Source organism: Vanacampus margaritifer, chromosome 7 (assembly GCF_051991255.1).
Source record: "Vanacampus margaritifer isolate UIUO_Vmar chromosome 7, RoL_Vmar_1.0, whole genome shotgun sequence".
Lineage (NCBI taxonomy): Eukaryota > Metazoa > Chordata > Actinopteri > Syngnathiformes > Syngnathidae > Vanacampus > Vanacampus margaritifer.
In genome coordinates, this window is record NC_135438.1 from 2,428,840 (window position 1) to 2,448,888 (window position 20,049).

A 20,049-nucleotide genomic window follows, 5' to 3' on the forward strand; every position below is an offset into this window, starting at 1 on the left:
TGTCAAAATCTCGTCCATTCACAACTACTGAAACGTCACTGACGTAGTTCTTAAAAAACAACAACAACCCGCGTGTACTGTTTTGGGGACGCTCGGAGTTGCGACAATACAGTACACCAATTTACGGCGTCGTCAAACTTGTTATTACTAAAATTAAAAGTTACATTTTACGTGTCTGCGATTAGTTTTATTACATCGCGTTGTATTATGCCACGTTATCACAAATCATTTAGGCCTACCATATTTAAATTTATGGTTTAAAAAGCGCAAGAATTTCACCGTTTTAGGATCCTCACATTTGCGACAATACACAATTTACGGCAGCTACAAGCCCACTTAAAATGTTCGCATTTGTAAAACTTTAGCATTTACTGAAGTGAAATTAAACGCACTCGTAGTATGAAAGGTCTCCCCAAAACTGCCTCGGGTTTTTATTGAGGCACTTCTCGTGACGTTTAGAGGGCGTCGTGTGTTTGAGCTAGCTAAAGCTAGTTAGCCGATCCGCTCTCCAGTTCCACAAAACATCTCTGTTGGCCACTGGTTGTCGCCCGCCTGTGTGTTTACACTAACACTTGTAAGTATTTGAGCTTACTATTTAAGGTTACACCTGAAAGTTGCACATTAACAAGCTGTACAAGTCGGTGTGTGGCTCGGAAATAAGATTGTATTCGCGTCGCAATCACGTAGAGACGTGTGTTAGCATGTTAGCTCACTTTGCTCGCTGGTTTGACGTTACATTCCAGATAAACCGTTTCATTTGTGTTGCGTTGTGTTAAATAGCACTATCGTTACCCTTATACATTACACATTTTGTTAAGATAAGTAACGCCGTCGTTGCTATTCCATGTTAACTTTTGAGTTACTGTGCTGCCAAAGGGAGAAATGCACTTATACTAGACACATCTGCATATACAGTTGAAAACACTCAGTAGTCACCCTGTAATTGTATAATACGACGTGTTACACTTTGTTCATAATCAGTATTAAGATATACTTTGAGTTTGTTGTCGTTATAGGTGCACCCCAGAGCACCTTTCTAGGCACCATTTTCCTCACTATATCATTCATATGTATTTCATTATTTTCTTTCCCAACATAGACTGACTCTGTGAGCCGTGCAGAGGTCTCGTCGCCAAAATGGTGAGATGGGCATCACCTTACATTCAAACATTGTTGTTTTCCAACACAACAAACACTTTTGTGTTGTCTTGCAGGGAGAACGAAAAGGAACAAATAAGTACTACCCACCGGATTTCGATCCGGCTAAGGTGTGTGAGATGATGGTGCCCCCCCCCCCCACCCCTAATATGTTGTTTTGTGAGTTTTTTGGTTATTTGTTTGTTGTTTCTCCTCCAGCATGGCTCTCTCAATGGCTACCACAAAACACACGCCCTGCGAGAGCGTGCCAGGAAGCTCTCCCAGGGTATCCTCATCATCAGGTTTGTACACAACAAAAGGCAATTTTTGTACTAAGAAATTATATTTATTATAAGGTCACCTCATATTGTTACTGCCCCAAAACTTTTTTTTTTAATCTTTTTTTTCCCCCCTCTTGAAAAGGTGTCAGCTTATTACATCTTTTTCACCAAAATATACAATTTCATCCGTTAAATACTGCAACTCTTTTATAAAAATGAACTTTGTTATACTAATATTACATTGTCTTTCTTGTAAAAAAAACCAAACATGTTTATTATTCTAAAATAACTTTTTTCAAATTCCAAAACAAATGCCAATTCATTTTATTGTTTAAAAAAAGCACACAACAAAATGTCACTTTCAACATTCTTATAATAAGAATAAATTTTATTGAAAAATGTGTGCAGGTTTGAAATGCCGTACAACATTTGGTGTGACGGCTGCAAGAACCACATCGGCATGGGTATGTATCTACTATGTTATTGTTATTATTATTTTTCTATCTGCGCTCGCTCAGTCTCCAGGTTTGGTTATTGCTCAGGTGTCCGGTACAATGCGGAGAAGAAGAAAGTCGGCAACTACTTCACCACGCCCATCTACAGGTGAGAGCAAACGAGGACTGCGGTGGGCCGTAACTGTAGTCGAGATTCAAATCTGTCCTCTTGGCAGGTTCCGTATGAAGTGCCACCTGTGCATCAACTACATCGAAATGCAGACGGACCCGGCCGCTTGCGACTACGTCATCGTCAGTGGCGCCAGCAGGAAGGAGGAGCGATGGGACATGGCCGAAAACGAGCAGATACTCACCACCGGTACTTGGGTGGCACTTTTTACAACGGTTTGACGTCCTTGTTGAGAGCATGTGAAGGAAACACAGGTGGGAGGAGGAAAGAAAGAAAGGAAGGATGGCAGAAAAATGGGAAGGAGAGAAAGAGGTGGCAAGAAAGGAAATCCTTCCTTCCTTCCTTCCTTCCTTCCTTCCTCCCTTTACCCTTTGTGTGTAAGAAAAGAAAGACAGAACAATGTGAGAAGAAGGGAAGGTAGGACAACAGGCATGGAAGGAAAGAAAAAAGGAAGGACAGCAAAAATTATTATTAAATTAGGGAGGAATGGAAGGGGGAGGAAAAATAAAAAAGAGGAAACTAAATAAAGATGAAAAAGGGAAGGGGGAAAAAAGAAAGACAAGGAAATATAGCTGGTAAGAGCCAAGAAAGGAACATAGGAAAATAGATACATGGCACAGAAGGACTGAAAGAAAGGTCAAAGTGAAGGAAAGACAGTGTAAACCTGAGGGAATAAGGGAGGGAAGGACAAAAGAAGGAAAAAATGGAAAGAGAATGGAGGACAGCAGGTTTAAAAAGCTGGAAGGAAAGAAAAACGAAGGACGAAAGAGAAGGAAAGAAAAAGAAAATAAAGAGAAAGAGAAAACAGCGGAAAATCATGGAAGGATGACACAAACGAAGGAATGAGGGAAGAACGGAATGACAAAAAGAAGATGGAGGGATAGAAGGGAAGGGAAGAGGACTAGTGAAGGAAGGGAGGAACGACAGTGGTACAGGATGGGAAGGAGAAAGTTGACAGGAGGCAAGGATGGACAGCAGGCAGGAAGGAAGGAAGGAAGGGCCAAGAAGGACAGATGGACAGCTAGAAGAAAAGGACTAGGAAGGACAGAAATAGATTGAGAGAAGAAAGTAAGCTAGGATGACAGAATAGTTGTGAGAAGAAAAGAAGGAAGCAAACAATTACAGGGAAGGAAAGAGTACAGGTATGGAAGGAGGGAAGATGTCAGAAAGGTAAAGGCAAAGGAAAGACAAAATGAAGTAGTATACATGAATATGGCGGGCATGTGTAACCCAACCCCCCCCCACCCACACCAGAGCGCGAAGAGAAGGAGAAGCTGGAGACGGACGCCATGTTCAAGCTGGACCACGGCGGGAAGGACAAGGAGAAGCTGAACAAGGCTCTGCCTTCACTCTTGGAGCTGCAGGACCACCAGGCCGGATGGAAGGACGACTTCCAGCTCAACAGCGCCCTGCGCAGGAAATTCAGGGTAAAACCACCTGACGCACTGTCGTATTTGTGTGTTGGATGTGTACCTTGAAGGGGCAAGCCTTGCAAGCATCCTCGTTATGTGTTTTGATTGTTTTTGCCATTCAATAAATGGCTGAAAGTGCATGGGTGACTGCGTCTCTCCTTGCCCACATTCGAGGGCATTACAGTAATGTATTGGAGGATAGGGAAAGAACCCTGCTGCGAATAGCAAAATTCACAATTAATGGACACCCATTTGCCTATTGATGCCCCAAAATGGTGGTCAAGCCCTATTCATGTCCAAAAGAAGCTCACCGGTTGTACTTTTACGCTGCAGACGGAGAAGAAGGTGATGGTGGAAAAGGAGGAGAAGGACGACGCAGTGAGGGCGAGGACCAACCTGAGCATACCGCTGCTGCCGGAGCGCGAGCAGGACAAGAAGCTGGCGGCGCTGCTCAGCTTGCAGACGCCAGACTGTGAGTTTCCGAAACACGCAGGAAGTCACACAATTTACTGCAGAGACCTTTTAGGCTCGTCGTGGCCATTTTTTTACAAGGTCAAACTCCAAAATTTAGTCGGATTGCTGCCAGGTTTAAACTTTATAAAATAGACGGATGGCCCGATGCTAGTTTGACAAATATAATTTGGGCTATTGTGTCTGGGCAAAGTAGTGTAAGGACAGACAGCAAAAATACTTGAGTAACTGGCAAAATATATCAAATATAATATGTCACAACATGGCTGCAATAGACCTGACTAATAAAACGTGAAGCTCTTTCCCTTCCTATCAACTTTAAGGTTCACAGTCTGTATAGCAGAAAATAGAAAATAAAATGACTCACTGCAACCCCCCCCCCCCCCGAAAAATAATTATGGGAGAGAAAAAAATATGGTTGTTCTTGGAATGATGGCTTTTTTCTCTCAAAAGGCTTCCATTTAATAATTCTAGCAAATGTTCTATTCTTCTCATTTATACTTCCTGATTTTAAAACGGTCGCAAGAAGTATCGGCTGCTGTTGCGACTATGATACCTTAAAATAATCGAATCCATTATAATGTTATCTCATAATACGGCTTTTTCCATTTTTTTTTACCCTGTTCTCCTAAGATTATCTCTTTAACCAAATAAAATTTGACTTTCTTCATGACTAAAATCCTATTTAATTTTCGTTGGATTATAATTTCCTCTAAAAATATATATATATTCCGTTCCTTTAACATTACGGGGGGGTTCTTATTAAATTCAACTTTGTCATATTCAGATTTTTTTCCTCATATCTGTCGGGAAAAAATCTGAATTTTTTTTTGTTTTTTTGTGATTTCTTGTAAACATGCAACTTTTTTTTATTTATATTTCGATTTTTTTTTTAAATGCAAAATTGTGTCAAGATTCTCCTTAGTTTTCAGTTATTCTTGCAATATTCAATCTTTTTGTGTTAGTTTCCTTATTTAAAAGCACTGGGGAACCTTGAATGGAATAATTGCATTCCCGTTCATTTCAAAGGGAAAAGATGATTTGGGTGAATTGCAACAAAACCAACTGAGGCAATCACTGTACTGTAAAAACGAGGACAAAACAAACAAAAAAGCCATGATTTTGCAGTATATAAAAAAAATGATGCTTGACTGAACTTCAAAGTTGACGCTCCCACCCCCCCACAAAATACGTAATTGAGCCGAACCCTGTGTGGCCCCACTCAGCGTACGAGGACAAACAACGCAGCAAACGTCAGGCGATCTCCTCACGCTCGTGGTTCAGCGCCACTAAAGGCGGCGGCGCCACTACAACCACCCCCGGGAGTCTGCTCCAAAAACTGGGCCTGCAGGGCAAAGAAGCGGCCGTGGCCAAAGCTCTGGGTCCCTCGCGGGCCCCCCTGATCCGCAGGAAGTCGGAACCCCAGGAGTCGGCGCCATCGGCGGCGGCGCGGGAAGTCGTAACGACTGAGCAGGACACAAGCTGGAGCTCCTTGGTACCCAATTACAGCGACTCGGACTCGGACCACGGGCACTGACGGCAAGTGAACCACGCTGACTTCATGGATGACGCCTTCCCGGCGGGCTGCGGGAATTCCCCAGCCTTCCGTTCTGTTCCGTCTGGCCGCTGGTGACACTTCAGCACAAACAGGACGTCCTGATAATGTTTGCTCCCATTGATTTTTTTTTTTTTAACTCCCCAAAATGGTCAACTGTTTGCAGTTTTAAAAACCATCCTACAGGAAGTGAGACAGAACAAATTGACTGATGTTTTGGATGGAGTGTACCTAATGGAGTGTTCACCAGGACGCCATGTAAAATAAATGTCCAAAATCATTTGACACATGACAGTTCTCAGTGTCTTTAGTTCAAAATGTTTTTTTTAGAATAGATGTATTTCATTTTTCATAATTTATTTGATTTATTGCGAGTAATAATATTACTTAAAACCGATGCAATTTAACACACACAGTGAAGCATCTATTCCTGGTGAACTAGGACCGAATCCGGCCATAAAATCAAATACTCAAATAATTGGCACGCTTATAATGTTATGAAAAAAATTTAAATCTGAAAAATGGTGAGAAGCTCGAAATTGAGTAAAAAAGAAAAAGAAGAAAAAGCAAGTGTTTACACAAAAAGCATTATCCATGAATAGGTGAATTATGCTGAACTGCAAATATGCATGTGTCCTCTGGACACTTAAAATAAATAAATAATTGATTAGTTCATTATTAACTTAATTTTCAATAATCAATTGTAAAAAAAAAAACAAGCATGAATTATTTTATTATTAAAATGAATGTTTAAAATGTTTTATGTGTTGCATTGGTTTAGCTCCTTTCCCAAAATTGGTTGTAATAATAATAATAATAATTCAGATTTTTGTTAAAGTTGTCATTTAATTATTACCTTATAACCTAATTTAAAAATATATTTGTTTAATATGTAAACTAAATAACATGTATTTTAAGATAGATGGAACTTACACATGAAAATGTAAAAACAATTAAAAATTTTTTTTTTAAAGAACATAAAGCAAATTTTAGCAAATTTCTTCAAAACATTGTATTGTTTCGGTAAAGTTTTACCTGAATGGCTCATTTTCACTGCAACATAAATATTGACAATTGAACTATATAAATATATATATAAAAAACTTTTGCACTTTGTACTTTAAAAGTCAATATACCGGTAAGCGGTAACCATGAATGCAAAATGCCCAGCTTGTGCAACGGCAAAGTCACAATTGTGTAATTGTGTTCCGGGCTTTCTGCCGTTAAATCACGTTGCATGTTCATTGTTTGGATTTCCAAACATAAATTTGTCCAAAGCTTTATTGACTCTCAGACACGATGCATACAAATCCTTCCTTTACCAAGTTGCCGACTCTTCAATAAACACCTCACCCCAAATAAAATTTTACCCTCAGGAAGAAAACTAAAGTAATCTTCCACAGACACATACAAATACATGTCTCTCAAATTGTTCTCCTCTCAAATAAACAAATAAACGCCTTCCCCCAAATAGAAGGTAAATACTCCAATAGATGTCTCCTTCAAATAAACGCCTCACTCCTAAATAGTCCCTTCCGTTATTACCTCTCTGCTAGAATTCAGCAACCTTACTCTAACGTACAATAAAGGCTTTCTCTTAAATAGACTCCTTCCTCAAATAAATAATTTCCTCAGCCCAATTAATGCCTCCAATTTTCCCACATATAATAAAAAAGGCCTCCTCTCAAATAATAGTAAATAAATGACGGCCTAGCTTCTCTTTTTGGAAGGAGTGTCTGCAAAAATCAACTAACAAAGGAGACAGAGGTCTCATGCAAAAAAAAAAGAAAAAAAAAAAGCCAAACAGTATCAGCTCACCACCGGAATCAAAGTCCAACATTTTGTTTACCAAACTAGTCTAATTTCTCGACTTTTGTGCGGAGTTCGGAGAAGGGTTGCAGGGAGGGGGCGGGGTCCTGGTCCCCTATACTAGTCGAGATCGAGATCACAGTCCACTCAAGTGGCCATGGCTCCATGGAGGTTTCTATGTTGGATCATCCTCTTATGCCTCCTGTGCAATGTCTCCGAGGGGGGCTTAAGGTGAGCTAACACGCTAACGCTAATGCCAGTGGTGGGCGGTCAGTGACGTGTGTAAGATATGTGCAACTAACTGTATGTTAACAATAGAAAAATATTCTTTATTATTATTATTATTTTTTATTATGAATTAAATGAACCAATTACATGATGAAATGTGTTTTTTAAATTTGTACCGTGTGTAAAATGACAAATTTGAGTTGTTTTTTTTTTTTTTACAAAACGTGTAAAAATGTCAAACTTTATGTTAAATTGTTTTATTTAACTGTTTGTAAATTTGTATATAAATTTGTGCATTACTATTTTTATTTTAGTTACAATTAATCAATTTAAAAAATAAGTAGTTAAATATAAACATGACTGTATGAAAAATAGATTCAATTTTTTATTACTTACAATGACTAATCAATTACCCAACAAGTTAAATTTACCCTTTTTTTTTTAACATAAATGCAAAATTGTTTTACTAGTTAATTGTTTGTTTGTTTTTGGTTAACAATACTAACCAGTTGTAATCTCTGTTAAACATAATTGATTTTATTTGAATGTGTAACTTTGTTGTCACGAGAGAAATCATTGTATGTACGTATGTTTCTCTAATCGATGTGAAAGTAGCGGCCCAAGTGGCAAATGCACCGCCTGCCACTGGTGAACACTTGACATGAACTCTCACCTACTAATCCGCTTCTGTGCTCTTTGCAGAAAAAAATTCAAAAGGTAGGTTTTGATGGTGTGAGTAGGTTGCGCCGATGGCACATTTTAAAATTGTGGATTTCCCTTGCAGGCTGATGCAAAAGGTCGGGTAAGTGACCGCAGTCCTTCATCCATTTAAACCAAATTATATTGTAATAATTGGGCCCTCAACAACAAATTAAAAAACTGAAAATGTTTAGTTGACCTGCTTGGAATGGCTGGCTGATGTGTCCCAATTGATGGAATGTGTCCCTCAAAGGCCACATTTGAAGGCCTGTGATGTCATCATGACACACAAAAGCCAGGAAATATCAAAGGTTTCTTCGAAAGTAGCCTTCAGAGGCCACAATGATTTGAAGGTCCATGATGTTGTAACACAGTGTGAAGGCTGGTTCATATGTCTCAATTGATGGCATGTGTCCTTCAAAGCCCATTTGAAGGCCTGTTGATGTCATCATAACACACAAAGGCCAGTATATATCATTGGGTTCTTCAAACGTAGCCTTCAGAGGCCACATTTGAAGGTCCATGATGTTGTAATGCAGTGTGAAGGCTGCCCTAAATGGGAAGATTTCCTTCAAATGTGGCCTGAAGAGGCTGCTGGATTCCAATGGTCATGATGTCACCGCATAGTGTGAAGGCTGCATCAAACAGAAGACTCCTTCAAGTGCGTCCTTTGTAGGCCACATTCTATATCTGTGATGTCATAAAAATGGGGGGGAAAAAACGGGACAAATCGATGGGTTCCTTCATGTGCAGCCTATACATTGTCCGAAATCAATTGTCCTTGCCCACTATGGTGGGGCATCAAATTGAGTTTTTCTTTTAGCAATGATAACAATTTGACTTTCCTTTCAGGTTGCGTAAGTCCCACAATGCTCCAAGGTACAGTTGAAACCAGAAGTTCATATGCACGTGCCTGTCAAATATTTCTGTTTGCGAAATGACACAGTAATGAGAGTATGATTTTTTTGGTAGACACTTTAATAGGAGTATAGTGAGCTTATAGAGGATGATGTCATGTCTTTGTGAAGCGTCGGCTAGGTTTACCAACAACATTTGAGTTCATTAGAGACACACCTGCAAATGCAGTTGAAGGCACACCTGAAAGACGCTGCGTGTGTAACATTGTCAAAGTCCAAGATACGAAGCATCGGGAGCTTTTCGACCACCTTAAGAGAAACTTAATTTGAAGGTGGAGGACATAACGTCAATACATAAAATATGTGTATTTACAAGTTTTGAGTGTTTTGTTTTGCCGTTTGTTATTGCTGACAATGTAGCTTTCTTTTCAGCGTACCAGCACCAATACCAGTACCAGCACCAATACCAATACCAATACCAGTACCAGTACCAGTACCAGTACCAGTACCAGTAGAAGTTCCAAGGTATTTTGTCCCGCACTACTCTCTGATCAAAACATTTCTGTCCTTCAACACATCCTTAAGCAATTAGTCCTTTTTAAATATTATTATTATAATTAATTAAACAATTAGTTAATAAAGTGTGTGTATTTTTAAATTTTGCCAATTTATTTACTTTACATTTTACAATAAATGAATGAATACATTATTTAATAGATAAAAATGTACATTGTGTAAAATTGTTTATTTTCAAAAAAATTTTTTATTTACAATAAAGAAATTAGATTATTTAATCAAATTAATGTAAACAAGGAAGATTTATTTTGTATTTTATTATTCATGATAAAGTAAACAATTTTGTTCATTTTTTTAAAAGAAGTTGAAAAAGTTTTTATGTCACTTTTTTTTTTACTGTAGATGGGAATATTTTTTAATAAAATAAATTTTTAAAATGTTAGTTTTAAACATAAATTGTTTATTTCCCTTTTTATATTCACAGTAAATCAATTAGCCAAATGTTTAATCAAATTAAGATTATTTTTGTTACTGTTTTCGTGTTTAACATTTTTTGAAAAAAGTAATGCTTTAATAATGCTTTATTTAGTGAAATTAAAAAATGCTATTATACAAAATTGTTTATTCTCTATTGCATAATTTACACTACAACTCGCCACTTATGTATTGAGATAAAAAAAAATATATATATATTTTTAAATTTCTTTTTAACAAACACTAATCAACTAATTGTCCCAATAAATATTACAATCCTACAATTGATCACATCATTGAACTTGGAACTTCAGGTTCACCCTGGTGGCTCCAGACCTGCTGAGGGCCGACAACCCGGAAAACATTTACCTGCAGGCGGAAGCCATCGCCAGCCCCGTCGATGTGGCCATCATGGTGACCGACGTCACCAAGAACATCATGCTCTTCACGGACACGCTCACGCTGGATCAGGCCAACAACTTCCATGCGCTCAAGTCTGTCCAGGTGAAGGCGTGCTCGCATCTTGGTTGCCCAAAAAATTCAAGGCTTCTACAAATGCGGCTTCTGAAGTTTGCATTTCAAGGTTGATGATGTGATAATGCCGAGCCAAGGCGGTCCCAAATCAAAGCTTCCTTCAAATGTATCGAACGTGGCTGGGATGTCAGTTGTTTACCCTCAAAAAGTCTTGGTCGGATGTCCAAACACGTAAGGTGATCTTGTTTGCCGTCAGATTCCCTCTGATCCGTTGAATCGCAAAGAGACAAAGAACAAGTATGCGATTCTGAAAGTGACATTTGGTGGCTACCATGAAGAGGAGAGGACCATCATGGTGTCCTTCCACTCTGGACACATCTTCATCCAGACAGACAAGCCCATCTACAACCCCGGAGATGAGGGTAACACCTTTTACTAAAATACATTGAAACGGTTGGAACACTTTCTTAACTCATTAACTGCCATAAATTCATAAAAAAAAAGATTATTAAAAATTAGGGCCAACAGGCGATTATTTTTTTTAATTGTAATTAATTGCATGACTTTGTGGTTTTGTCCAATTAACTCATTGACGGCTATAGACGTCAAAAATTCATTTGAACTATTTCGATTAGTTTCACACTTTTTGATTGTGACAACCTAGAATTTTATTATTGTAAATTTAAAACGGATATAAAATTTGTGATTAATTGTGAGTTAACTCCTGAAGTCATGCGATTAATTACAATTAAATAAATTTAATCGTCTGACGCCCCTAATTTTTAATAATCTTTCCTGTTCTTTTTTTATTAGGGGCATCAGGCAAATACATTTTTTGAATTGTAATTAATCACATGACTTCACTAGTTAACTCGTGATTAATCACAAATTTCATATCTGTTCTAAATGTACAATAAAAAAAATTCTAGGTTTTCATACTCTTGTTGACAAAAGTGGAAAAAAATGTTAAACTAATAGAAATAGTTCAAATTAATTTTTGACGTTTAGAGCCGTCAATGGCAGTGAATGAGTTAATGGGAAACTTTGAAATTGTTAGGGAAGGTGATATAATATTTGGGTAATCCAGACCAAAACAACCAGATGTGCAAGTATCGTTGATAATGATAAAAAAAATAAATATTTATATAATAGTACGGTAACTAGCTTCCAAATTTATTTTTTGCATGGAAATTTACCAGAAACGTTCTGGATGTGTTCCTACCACACGCAAAACCACACCCAACGAAATGGATTTAAAGTTGTTGTTTTTTTTTCCTCCTCCCTCAGTGCGCTTACGGGCTTTTGTGTCGTCGCTTTCCTTTAAGGCTATGGACAGCTCTCTTACGATAGACATACAGGTCAGCAAAAATCGATTATCATTGCTTAAGTTATTTTTCCCCCCCCCACAGAATTGTATTCATATGTATGGTTGTCTGTGACAGAATCCAGAAGGAGTGGTGATCAAGCAGGTCTTGAGGACTAAAGCTTCTTCCGGCGTCTTTTCAGACTCTTTTTACCTCACAGAAATGGCCAAGTAAGTAGTTTGATGTCATCCGAAATTGCTTCAAGACCGGGTCAAAATCTTTAAAAAGTGATTTGAGATCAGGTCAGGACCAAGACTGAGGAGTTGAAACCCAAAAAATTGCGGAGTTAAGATCAGGTCAATAAAAAGATTTTGAAGACTTCAAAACTTTGAGGGGTTAAAAAGACCAAGTCGACCAACACTTGAAGGACTTAAGACCAAGTCAAGAAGATCTTAACTTGAATTTAAGATAAAACCAAAACGTTTTGGCGTTGAGGCACAGGTGAGACCAAAACATTTGCGTCGAGGCTAAAACTTTGAGTAGTTTAAATTTAACTCATTTGCTCCCAAAACCGTATAAAAACGTTATATTTTAACTCTTTGACTGCCAAAAACGTTAAATAACGTTTAGTAAAATCCTATGGAGGAGTGCCAAAGACGTTAAAAGACGTTTGTTTCAAAACAGAGGTGAAACTAACCATTTTCTATTGTTGATTACTCAAAAACGGAATAAGGTAGAAACAAACTTTTTTTTCTGATAAAAGATGAGAGTCCAATCTTTCATTTGGTAGTTTGTGTGTTTCCATAGTCCAAACACATAATTTTCTGTGGACCTTGAAAGATCAGTCAAAAGATCAGTCAAAATGCTTAAATCGGCTGGCACCCACGGCATCCCTTTTCTGAAAACGTCTAGCAGTCATGCCGTGGTCCCAAAAGCGTATTTATACATTTTTAATGTTCTTTTTTAATGCTAGAGCTGACCTGAAGAGGTCGTTTAAAGCAATTGTAGTTGTTACTAAAAACGGCCAGCAGGTGTCAGCAGAGTATAAGAGATCAGCCAGGCCCATGTTGCAACAAGCTCTTTTCCCCAGCTTTGTGAATAATTATGAAACTTAGCTATGTTCTAATGCTAATTGCTGCGAAACGGAAACAGATGCAAATATTTTTTAAAAAATCCAGATGAAAGAAGAGACTCTTAATCTTTCTTTTGGTAGGTTCCATGTTTATGTAGCAACAGAACACAATATTCTGTGGGTCTTGCAAAATCAGTCAAAATCCAGTAAAACAGCCGAGGAAGGGAGCGAAGGGGGTTGCTTCAGTGAAAAACGGCTGGGAGTGAATGAGTTAAGGGCTTGACAAAAACTTCCGAGTGCAACGTTAAACAACTGCAGAGCAACTAATGATTTGAAATTGAAATTGTTTGTATGACTTGAACCAGTGAAGGCATGTGGATGGTGATTGCCAAGTTTGACCACTGGAAGCAGAACACCTTCACCTCACACTTTGAAGTCAAGAAATACGGTACGCTTCAGCTCACCAATGTTTTCATTTGAGCGAGACTCTTCGGAGCGTCACTGATGTTCGACTTTTGTTCACCTTGCAGTGCTCCCCGCCTTCAACGTGACCTTGACGCCTAAGAAGTCCTTCCTGAGCCTCGATGACAACGAACTGGAGGTGGAGATCTGGGCCAGGTTCGCACACAAATGCAACTTTGTCCTGTATGGCCAGGAAATTTGAGCTTGTCGTGGAATTGTGAAATGATTGTCTTTTATTTTTATTTGGGTCATAACGTAATAAGTTAATCGCTACATATACACTGTAGCGCCATTGCGAACAAAAGTGCATCCAATGATTTGTAATTTCCGCGAAAATGAGCATTCATATTCACACTCATATGCATAAAGCATAATCAAACGAAACTTACGGCATTCTTGCTTGATAATTCAACGTGGGCGGCAGCTGGTTGAATTTCAATACTGCTCGGTGAAGGCGGACATGTTGTTTCGCTCACAAACAGGAAGTACGTTTAGCGATAATGCTTTTCCTTGAAACAAAACTAAAATCCATAATTATCCATACAAACAATTAGTAACCCTTTTTTTTTTTAAATGATAAATAAAAAATAAAAAACGTAAAATAGTTTTAACGACCTCTAGTTTGTGGAACTTCACCTATTATGGGTGGTTGTGGAACGTATCACCCACGAAAAGTGAGGGAACGTTGTATTGTAAAGCAAGTCAACCCTAAAAAAAAAAATCTTGACAATAATATGTCCTCTGCAGCCCCACTACCCTAAATACGGTATTTTGGTCATATTGCCGTAATGCAATATAACTTAAGCAGCAAAATCCAGCAATTTTTATTACTATCAGAAGGCGGCCATTTTGCCACTTGCTGTCGAGTGAAAATGACATCACAGTTGCTCAGGTAAAAAAAACAAAACAAAACAACCAATCACAGTTCAGCGGCAGTAAACTGGTGAGCTGTGATTGGTCGTTGCCTGAGCCCTGAGCATCTGTGATGTCATCTTCAGTCGACAGCAAGTGGCAAAATGGCCGCCCCCTGCGATGGATAAAAACAGCTGGATTTTGCTTCATAACTCATATTCCGCAAATGTAATATTATCAGAATGTCATGTTTAGACTAGTGATATCACATTTGACATATTATTGTCAAGAAATGTTTACGGTTGACTTCCACGTTAAAATACGACGGTGCTGGGTTCAGGTACTTGTATGGGGAGCCGGTTGAGGGGACAGCCTACGTGTCGTTTGGGGTCAACATCAACAAGGAGATGAGAAGGTTGCCTTCAGTGAAACAGGTATCAAATGTGAGTCACTCGAGTACTAGACAAGTCCGGCCAGAGGGAGCAAAAGGCGGATCTTCAAGGTCTTGGTTTTGATTGATTCTAGCTGGAGGGCGGAGTTGCCAAACTCAGTGTGGACGAGCTGAAGGCTGCATACCCCAATGTCAGGACTTTGGTGGGGAACTCAATCTACGTTAAAGCTTCTGTCCTCACCAAGACAGGTAAGGACATCACTAGTTTGAGAAAGTCTTGAAATCAAGACCACATCAACCGAGATCGGGTCAAAGCCAAGATTTTGACAGTTGAGAGTCAAGACCAAGATGTTAAAGCGTTATAAAAAAAATAAAAAAAATCAAGTCTAAGGAATGAATTTCAACAATTCAGATCAGGTCACGAGCAAGATTTGAAAATTTGAGACCAAGTCCTAATCAAGACTTTAATGTGTTGAGGCCAATTTAAGAACAAAAGTGAGGAATTGTAGATAAGTCAAAACCAAGATTTTGAGGTATTAAGACCAGGTCAGGTCGAGACCAAGACTTTGAGGAGTCGAGACCAAGCGAATATCAAGAGATTGAAAATTGAGACCAGGTCTCAGTCTTCTTTGAGGAAAGAGTTGAGATCAGGTCATGACCAAAACTTTCAACAGTAGACATTAGGTCAAGATCATCACTTTTAGAGAATTTGAGAAGTTGAGACTGAGGTTCAGACCACATCTTAGAGGAAGGGGTTGAGTCCAAGTTAAGATCAAGATTGAGAGAAATTAAGACTAGGCCAAGGGCACAATTTTTTTGAAAAGTAAATCAAGACCACAACATTGAATACTTGAGATTAGGTCAAGTCCAAGATTTTTAGAAGTTGAGACCAGGTCAAGAACAAGACTATGATGAGACCAAGTTGACTTTTTTGGTCTTGTCAAGTCACCTTGTATTTTTGTGCTTGTGAAGGCAGTGACCTGGTGGAAGCCGAGAAGACGGGGATCAAGATTGTGGACTCTCCCTACGTCCTGTCCTTTAAAGACACAGTCAAGTACTTCAAACCGGGACTTCCCTTTGACTTTAATGTAAGTTTGTCATCATGTTCATCGGTCGAGTACCTTCAGATTTGCAAGAAAATGTGCTCCCGTGTGTTTTCAGATCCAAGTGAGCCACCAAGATGGTTCCCCGGCCCATAACGTCCCAGTGAAGGTGAACCTCCTCCAGGATCCCGTCGTGGTCAGCTCGGGTACAGCCAGGCTCACGGCCAACATGCCCAAAGTTCAGAGCCAAGTCCTCATCGTAAGAATAACACCAACGCCAGAACTTTATGACAGACTTGAACTCTTTTGCTCCCAAAAGCGTATAAATACGTTCTATTTTAAATATTACCAGTGTTCCAAAAATGTATTTTTATGTTTTTTATGGGGGTTTTTTTTTATGCTAGGGCATAGGCTTTGATGCAGCCTCTGAACTGCACAAAACGGGTGAAGCAATGGTGGTAATTACAAAAAACGGCCATCAGGTGGCAACAGAGTATAAGAGATCAACCAGGGCCATGTTGCAAAAAGCTGTTTTCCCCCACGGTTTTAAACACATTTGTGAATAATGATGACATTTATAAGCTATATTCTAATGCAAATTGCTGCAAAACGGAAACACATAGAAATATAGAGACTCTATTTTTTCTTTTAGTAGGTTCCATGTGTTTATAGCAATAGAACACAATATTGTGTGGGCCTTGCAAAATCAGTCAAAATCCATTAAACCACCTGGGAGCGAAGGGGGTTGCTTCAGTAAAAATGTCTGCGAGTGAATGAGTTAATTAGTTGAGGCCAAGAGCAGGTCATGACCGAGACTTTAAGCAATTGAGACCAAGACCAAATTGTGAAGTTGACAGACACGCAGACCTAGTCAAGACCAGGATTTTGAGGAAGTTGAGACCAAGATCTATTCAATATCCAGATTTTTAGGATGTCGTGACCAAGTCAAGAACTTTAGGGACGTTAACTCATTCGCTTGCAGCCATTTTGACTGAAGCAATCCCCTTCGCTCCCGGCTCTTTTACTGGATTTTGACAGATTTTGCAAAGCCCACAGAATATTGTGTTCTATGGCTATAAAAACATGGAACCTCCAAAAAGAAAGATTAGAGTCACTTCTTTCTTTAGGAAAGTACTATCTGTTTCCGTTTTGCAGCAGTTAGCATTAGAATATAGCTAAGTTTCATCGTTATTCAAAAATCTGCTTTGAACTGTGGGTAAATCAGCTTGTTTTCAACATGGCCCTGGTTGTTCTCTTCTACTCTGCTGCCACCTGTTGGCCATTTGTAATTACTACCATTGCTTCACTTGTTCTTTGCAGTTTGGAGGCTGCATCGAAGCCTTCTGTATGCTCTAGCATGAAAAAAAAAAAACATTAAAAAGCATAACTACTTTCTTTGGGACACTTAAAACATTTAAACTCAAACGTGTTTATACGTTTTGGGGAGCAAATGAGTTAAGACCAAGACTTTGAAAGTTGAGACCAAGTCAGTTGAGACCAACATGACTTTGAGGAAGTTCAGATCAAGAAGTCAAGACCAAGAGAAGTTGTTGTGTTTGTGCCTTCAGGCCGAGACCCAGCAGGCTGGCCTGAGACCAGAACAGCAGGCCAAAAACCAAATGGACCTGTTCCCGTACATGAGTTTCTCCAGGCAAAGTCCCAACTACCTCTACATCTCCACCAGTACCAACACGGCGTCTCTGGGCGACTCGCTGGCCCTCAAACTCACCATCGATACTGCAGACCAGAACACCAGGAAAGACATCAAACATGTCACCTACCTGGTCAGGAAATTAAAAATTAAAAAAAAAACAATATTATTGTAACTATTAAGATTTTATTCTTATTATAATCTTTATTTTCATGAATATTACAGCTGAATTTTTGTAATATTCCGCTTAATTTTTCTAATGTCACAGATTTATCGTTTTGATATTATGACTTTAATCTCTTCTATGATATAATTATAAAACACTTCAACTTTTCCTTATTTTTATTTTAGATTCAATTTTATTCTGACAATAGCATAGCTTTTATTCACTTGACAATAAATACGTTTATAATTAATAATAATTATAATTAATCATTTTTATTCTCATTATATTTCAACTTTATTTTCTTTTAATATTTTCACTTTTTCACATAATATTGCAAATTTATTTACACAATCTTACAACTTTATTCTCATAAAATTAAAGCTTGTTTCATAATGCTGTCTTTAAGTTATGCCTTTTTTTCTCGGAATACTTGAACTTTATTCTCGCAAAATGATGACTTTTCTCCTAATATAATTGTAAATGGACTGAACTTACATAACCTTGAAATAGTTTGACTTTTTTTCTCAAAACAAATTTTAAAGTTATTTTAGCTTTATTTTCAATGTTACTTTTATGATTTCTTTATATGATTTTTACTGTAATATTACAACTATGTTCCTGTAATATTACAACTATGTTTTTAATGCCTTTTTTATTCAGTGTTACCCCCAAAAATCGAATTTAATGACAACTTTATTCAAGTAAAATGAGTATTTTCGCATAAAATTGCAATCAAATTATTACAACTTTAAGTAATATTGTGTAACACTGCTTGCAACGTTATTTTTGTCATACAGTATTACAACGTTTATGTGATATTAAGACTTTTTTTCTCCTAAACATTCTAACTATGTTGTTGGAATATTTTGACTGTAAAATGATAACTTTATTCCAAAAAATGTGCATGTATTTTTCTAGTAGATATTCTGCCTGGTCTTTTGTTTTTGAACTTGCTGCGCTTGCTGTCTGCTGTGCGTCCGTCCGTCCAGGTGGTGAACAAAGGCCGGTTGGTCGAAGCTCGGCGACTGGACGTGAGCGGTCAGCAGGTGACCAACGTGGCGCTGCCGGTGACCGGCGACTTGATGCCCTCCTTCCGTTTCGTGGCTTTCTACAGCCTCCCCTCGCAGGAAGTGGTGGCCGATTCCATCTGGGTGGATGTGACCTCTTCCTGTGTTGGAGATGTAAGTCAGCTGACTTTTTTTTTTTATTGGAAGTTTACTGTATTAACTCTTTGACTGCCAGACGTTTTCAGAAAAGGGATGCCGTGGGTGCCAGCTGATTTAAGCATTTTGACTGATCTTTCAAGGTCCACAGAAAATTATGTGTTTGGACTATGGAAACACACATACTACCAAATGAAAGATTGGACTCTCATCTTTCATCAGAAAAAAAAAGTTTGTTTCTACCTTATTCCGTTTTTCAGTAAGCAACAATAGAAAATGGTGAGTTTCACCTCTGTTTTGAAACAAACGTCTTTTAACGTCTTTGGCACTCCTCCATAGGATTTTACTAAACGTTATTTAACGTTTTTGGCAGTTAAAGAGTTAATATTGTGATTTTTATTTGTGTAATATTATTACGTTTTTCTGTATTATTGCAAATGCGTTCTTGTAGAGCATGACTTTTCCCCTGTATTATGTTTTTTTTTTTACCCTCATAATTTACAATTTAGTATTCTTGTAATTGTAATAATAATTGTATTTTCTATCAAAAATATTGACTTAATATATGTGTTTTTTTTATTCTAATGCAAATTTCTTCATGTGATATGACTTTATTATTGTGCATATTTTTGTTGATAATATTATTTTTTTCTCGTAAGATTACTGCTTTTTTCACATAATGTAGCAACTTTGTCCTTCTATATTTAGGATCACTTTTATTACTTTATTCTGCTAATGTTATAACTATGTTTATCTCGTAATAGCTTTTAGTTTAGGACGTTTTATGCAATATCACATATTTTTCTTGTAATATTGTTATCTTATCTTCTCTTAATATTATATTGTGATGTATGTGGTGTGATTTCTTTATTAGTGTAATCCCTTCATACTAGCTATGTCGGGGGGGGGGGGGGGGGGGGTCGGACGGATATTCACAATCGTGTTATCGTAACCTTATTATCTGAATAGTTATAGTTATTAATATTTTAATAATAATAATAATATTTAATATTTTTCGCTGTAATGTTCTTCTTGGCTTTTTTTTCCTCACATTGCAACTTTTTTTTAAAATATTTGACTTCATTCTCGTAAAATGTGGCCTTTTTTTTCTTGTGATATTCTGACTTTTTTTTGGCCGTGTAGTATTTTGAACTTATTCATGTAAATTCTGGACTTTTTTTCAAACATTAACATTCAAAGTGTATTCTTTGAAACTCACTTACGTTGCCATTAACCTTTAATACTGCGACTACGCTTGTGAAATTCAACTTTTCCTGTGGAAATTGCAAATTTATTCTTATCATACTATGAATTTTTTCCTCATAATTAATTTTTTTATTTATTTTTGTATTCTGGTAATATTCTGACTTTTCATACTGTACCAAGTTAGTATGTGCATAATGTGAGC

At 37.8% G+C, this 20,049-nt stretch overlaps 2 protein-coding genes across 3 annotated transcripts in view; both read left to right on the top strand.

The window, feature by feature from the left end:
• The first annotated feature begins 327 nt into the window (after positions 1-327).
• On the top strand, positions 328-5,770 carry yju2b (YJU2 splicing factor homolog B). Its single transcript, XM_077570416.1, has 10 exons — positions 328-574; positions 1,100-1,140; positions 1,215-1,268; positions 1,357-1,439; positions 1,827-1,882; positions 1,961-2,021; positions 2,089-2,231; positions 3,297-3,469; positions 3,788-3,926; positions 5,152-5,770. The coding sequence occupies exons 2-10, from the start codon at positions 1,138-1,140 to the stop codon at positions 5,460-5,462; spliced, it is 1,023 nt and encodes a 340-aa protein (XP_077426542.1). The 5' UTR covers positions 328-574; positions 1,100-1,137; the 3' UTR covers positions 5,463-5,770.
• A 1,644-nt stretch (positions 5,771-7,414) lies between these two features.
• The window catches only part of LOC144054950 (venom factor-like), a 29,612-nt gene continuing 16,977 nt past the window's right edge, over positions 7,415-20,049 (top strand). Inside the window, exons 1-17 of one of the 2 annotated variants that reach the window (XM_077570410.1) lie at positions 7,415-7,520; positions 8,220-8,234; positions 8,302-8,319; positions 9,069-9,095; positions 9,506-9,598; positions 10,378-10,567; positions 10,794-10,959; positions 11,825-11,895; positions 11,980-12,071; positions 13,279-13,361; positions 13,444-13,531; positions 14,568-14,670; positions 14,753-14,867; positions 15,591-15,706; positions 15,780-15,920; positions 17,230-17,445; positions 18,468-18,659. In XM_077570410.1, coding sequence (XP_077426536.1) covers positions 7,447-7,520; positions 8,220-8,234; positions 8,302-8,319; positions 9,069-9,095; positions 9,506-9,598; positions 10,378-10,567; positions 10,794-10,959; positions 11,825-11,895; positions 11,980-12,071; positions 13,279-13,361; positions 13,444-13,531; positions 14,568-14,670; positions 14,753-14,867; positions 15,591-15,706; positions 15,780-15,920; positions 17,230-17,445; positions 18,468-18,659 — 1,800 coding nt within the window. In that variant the 5' untranslated portion in view covers positions 7,415-7,446. The remainder of the gene's footprint in view (positions 7,521-8,219; positions 8,235-8,301; positions 8,320-9,068; positions 9,096-9,505; positions 9,599-10,377; positions 10,568-10,793; positions 10,960-11,824; positions 11,896-11,979; positions 12,072-13,278; positions 13,362-13,443; positions 13,532-14,567; positions 14,671-14,752; positions 14,868-15,590; positions 15,707-15,779; positions 15,921-17,229; positions 17,446-18,467; positions 18,660-20,049) is intronic. The other variant, XM_077570411.1, reaches the window with a different exon arrangement.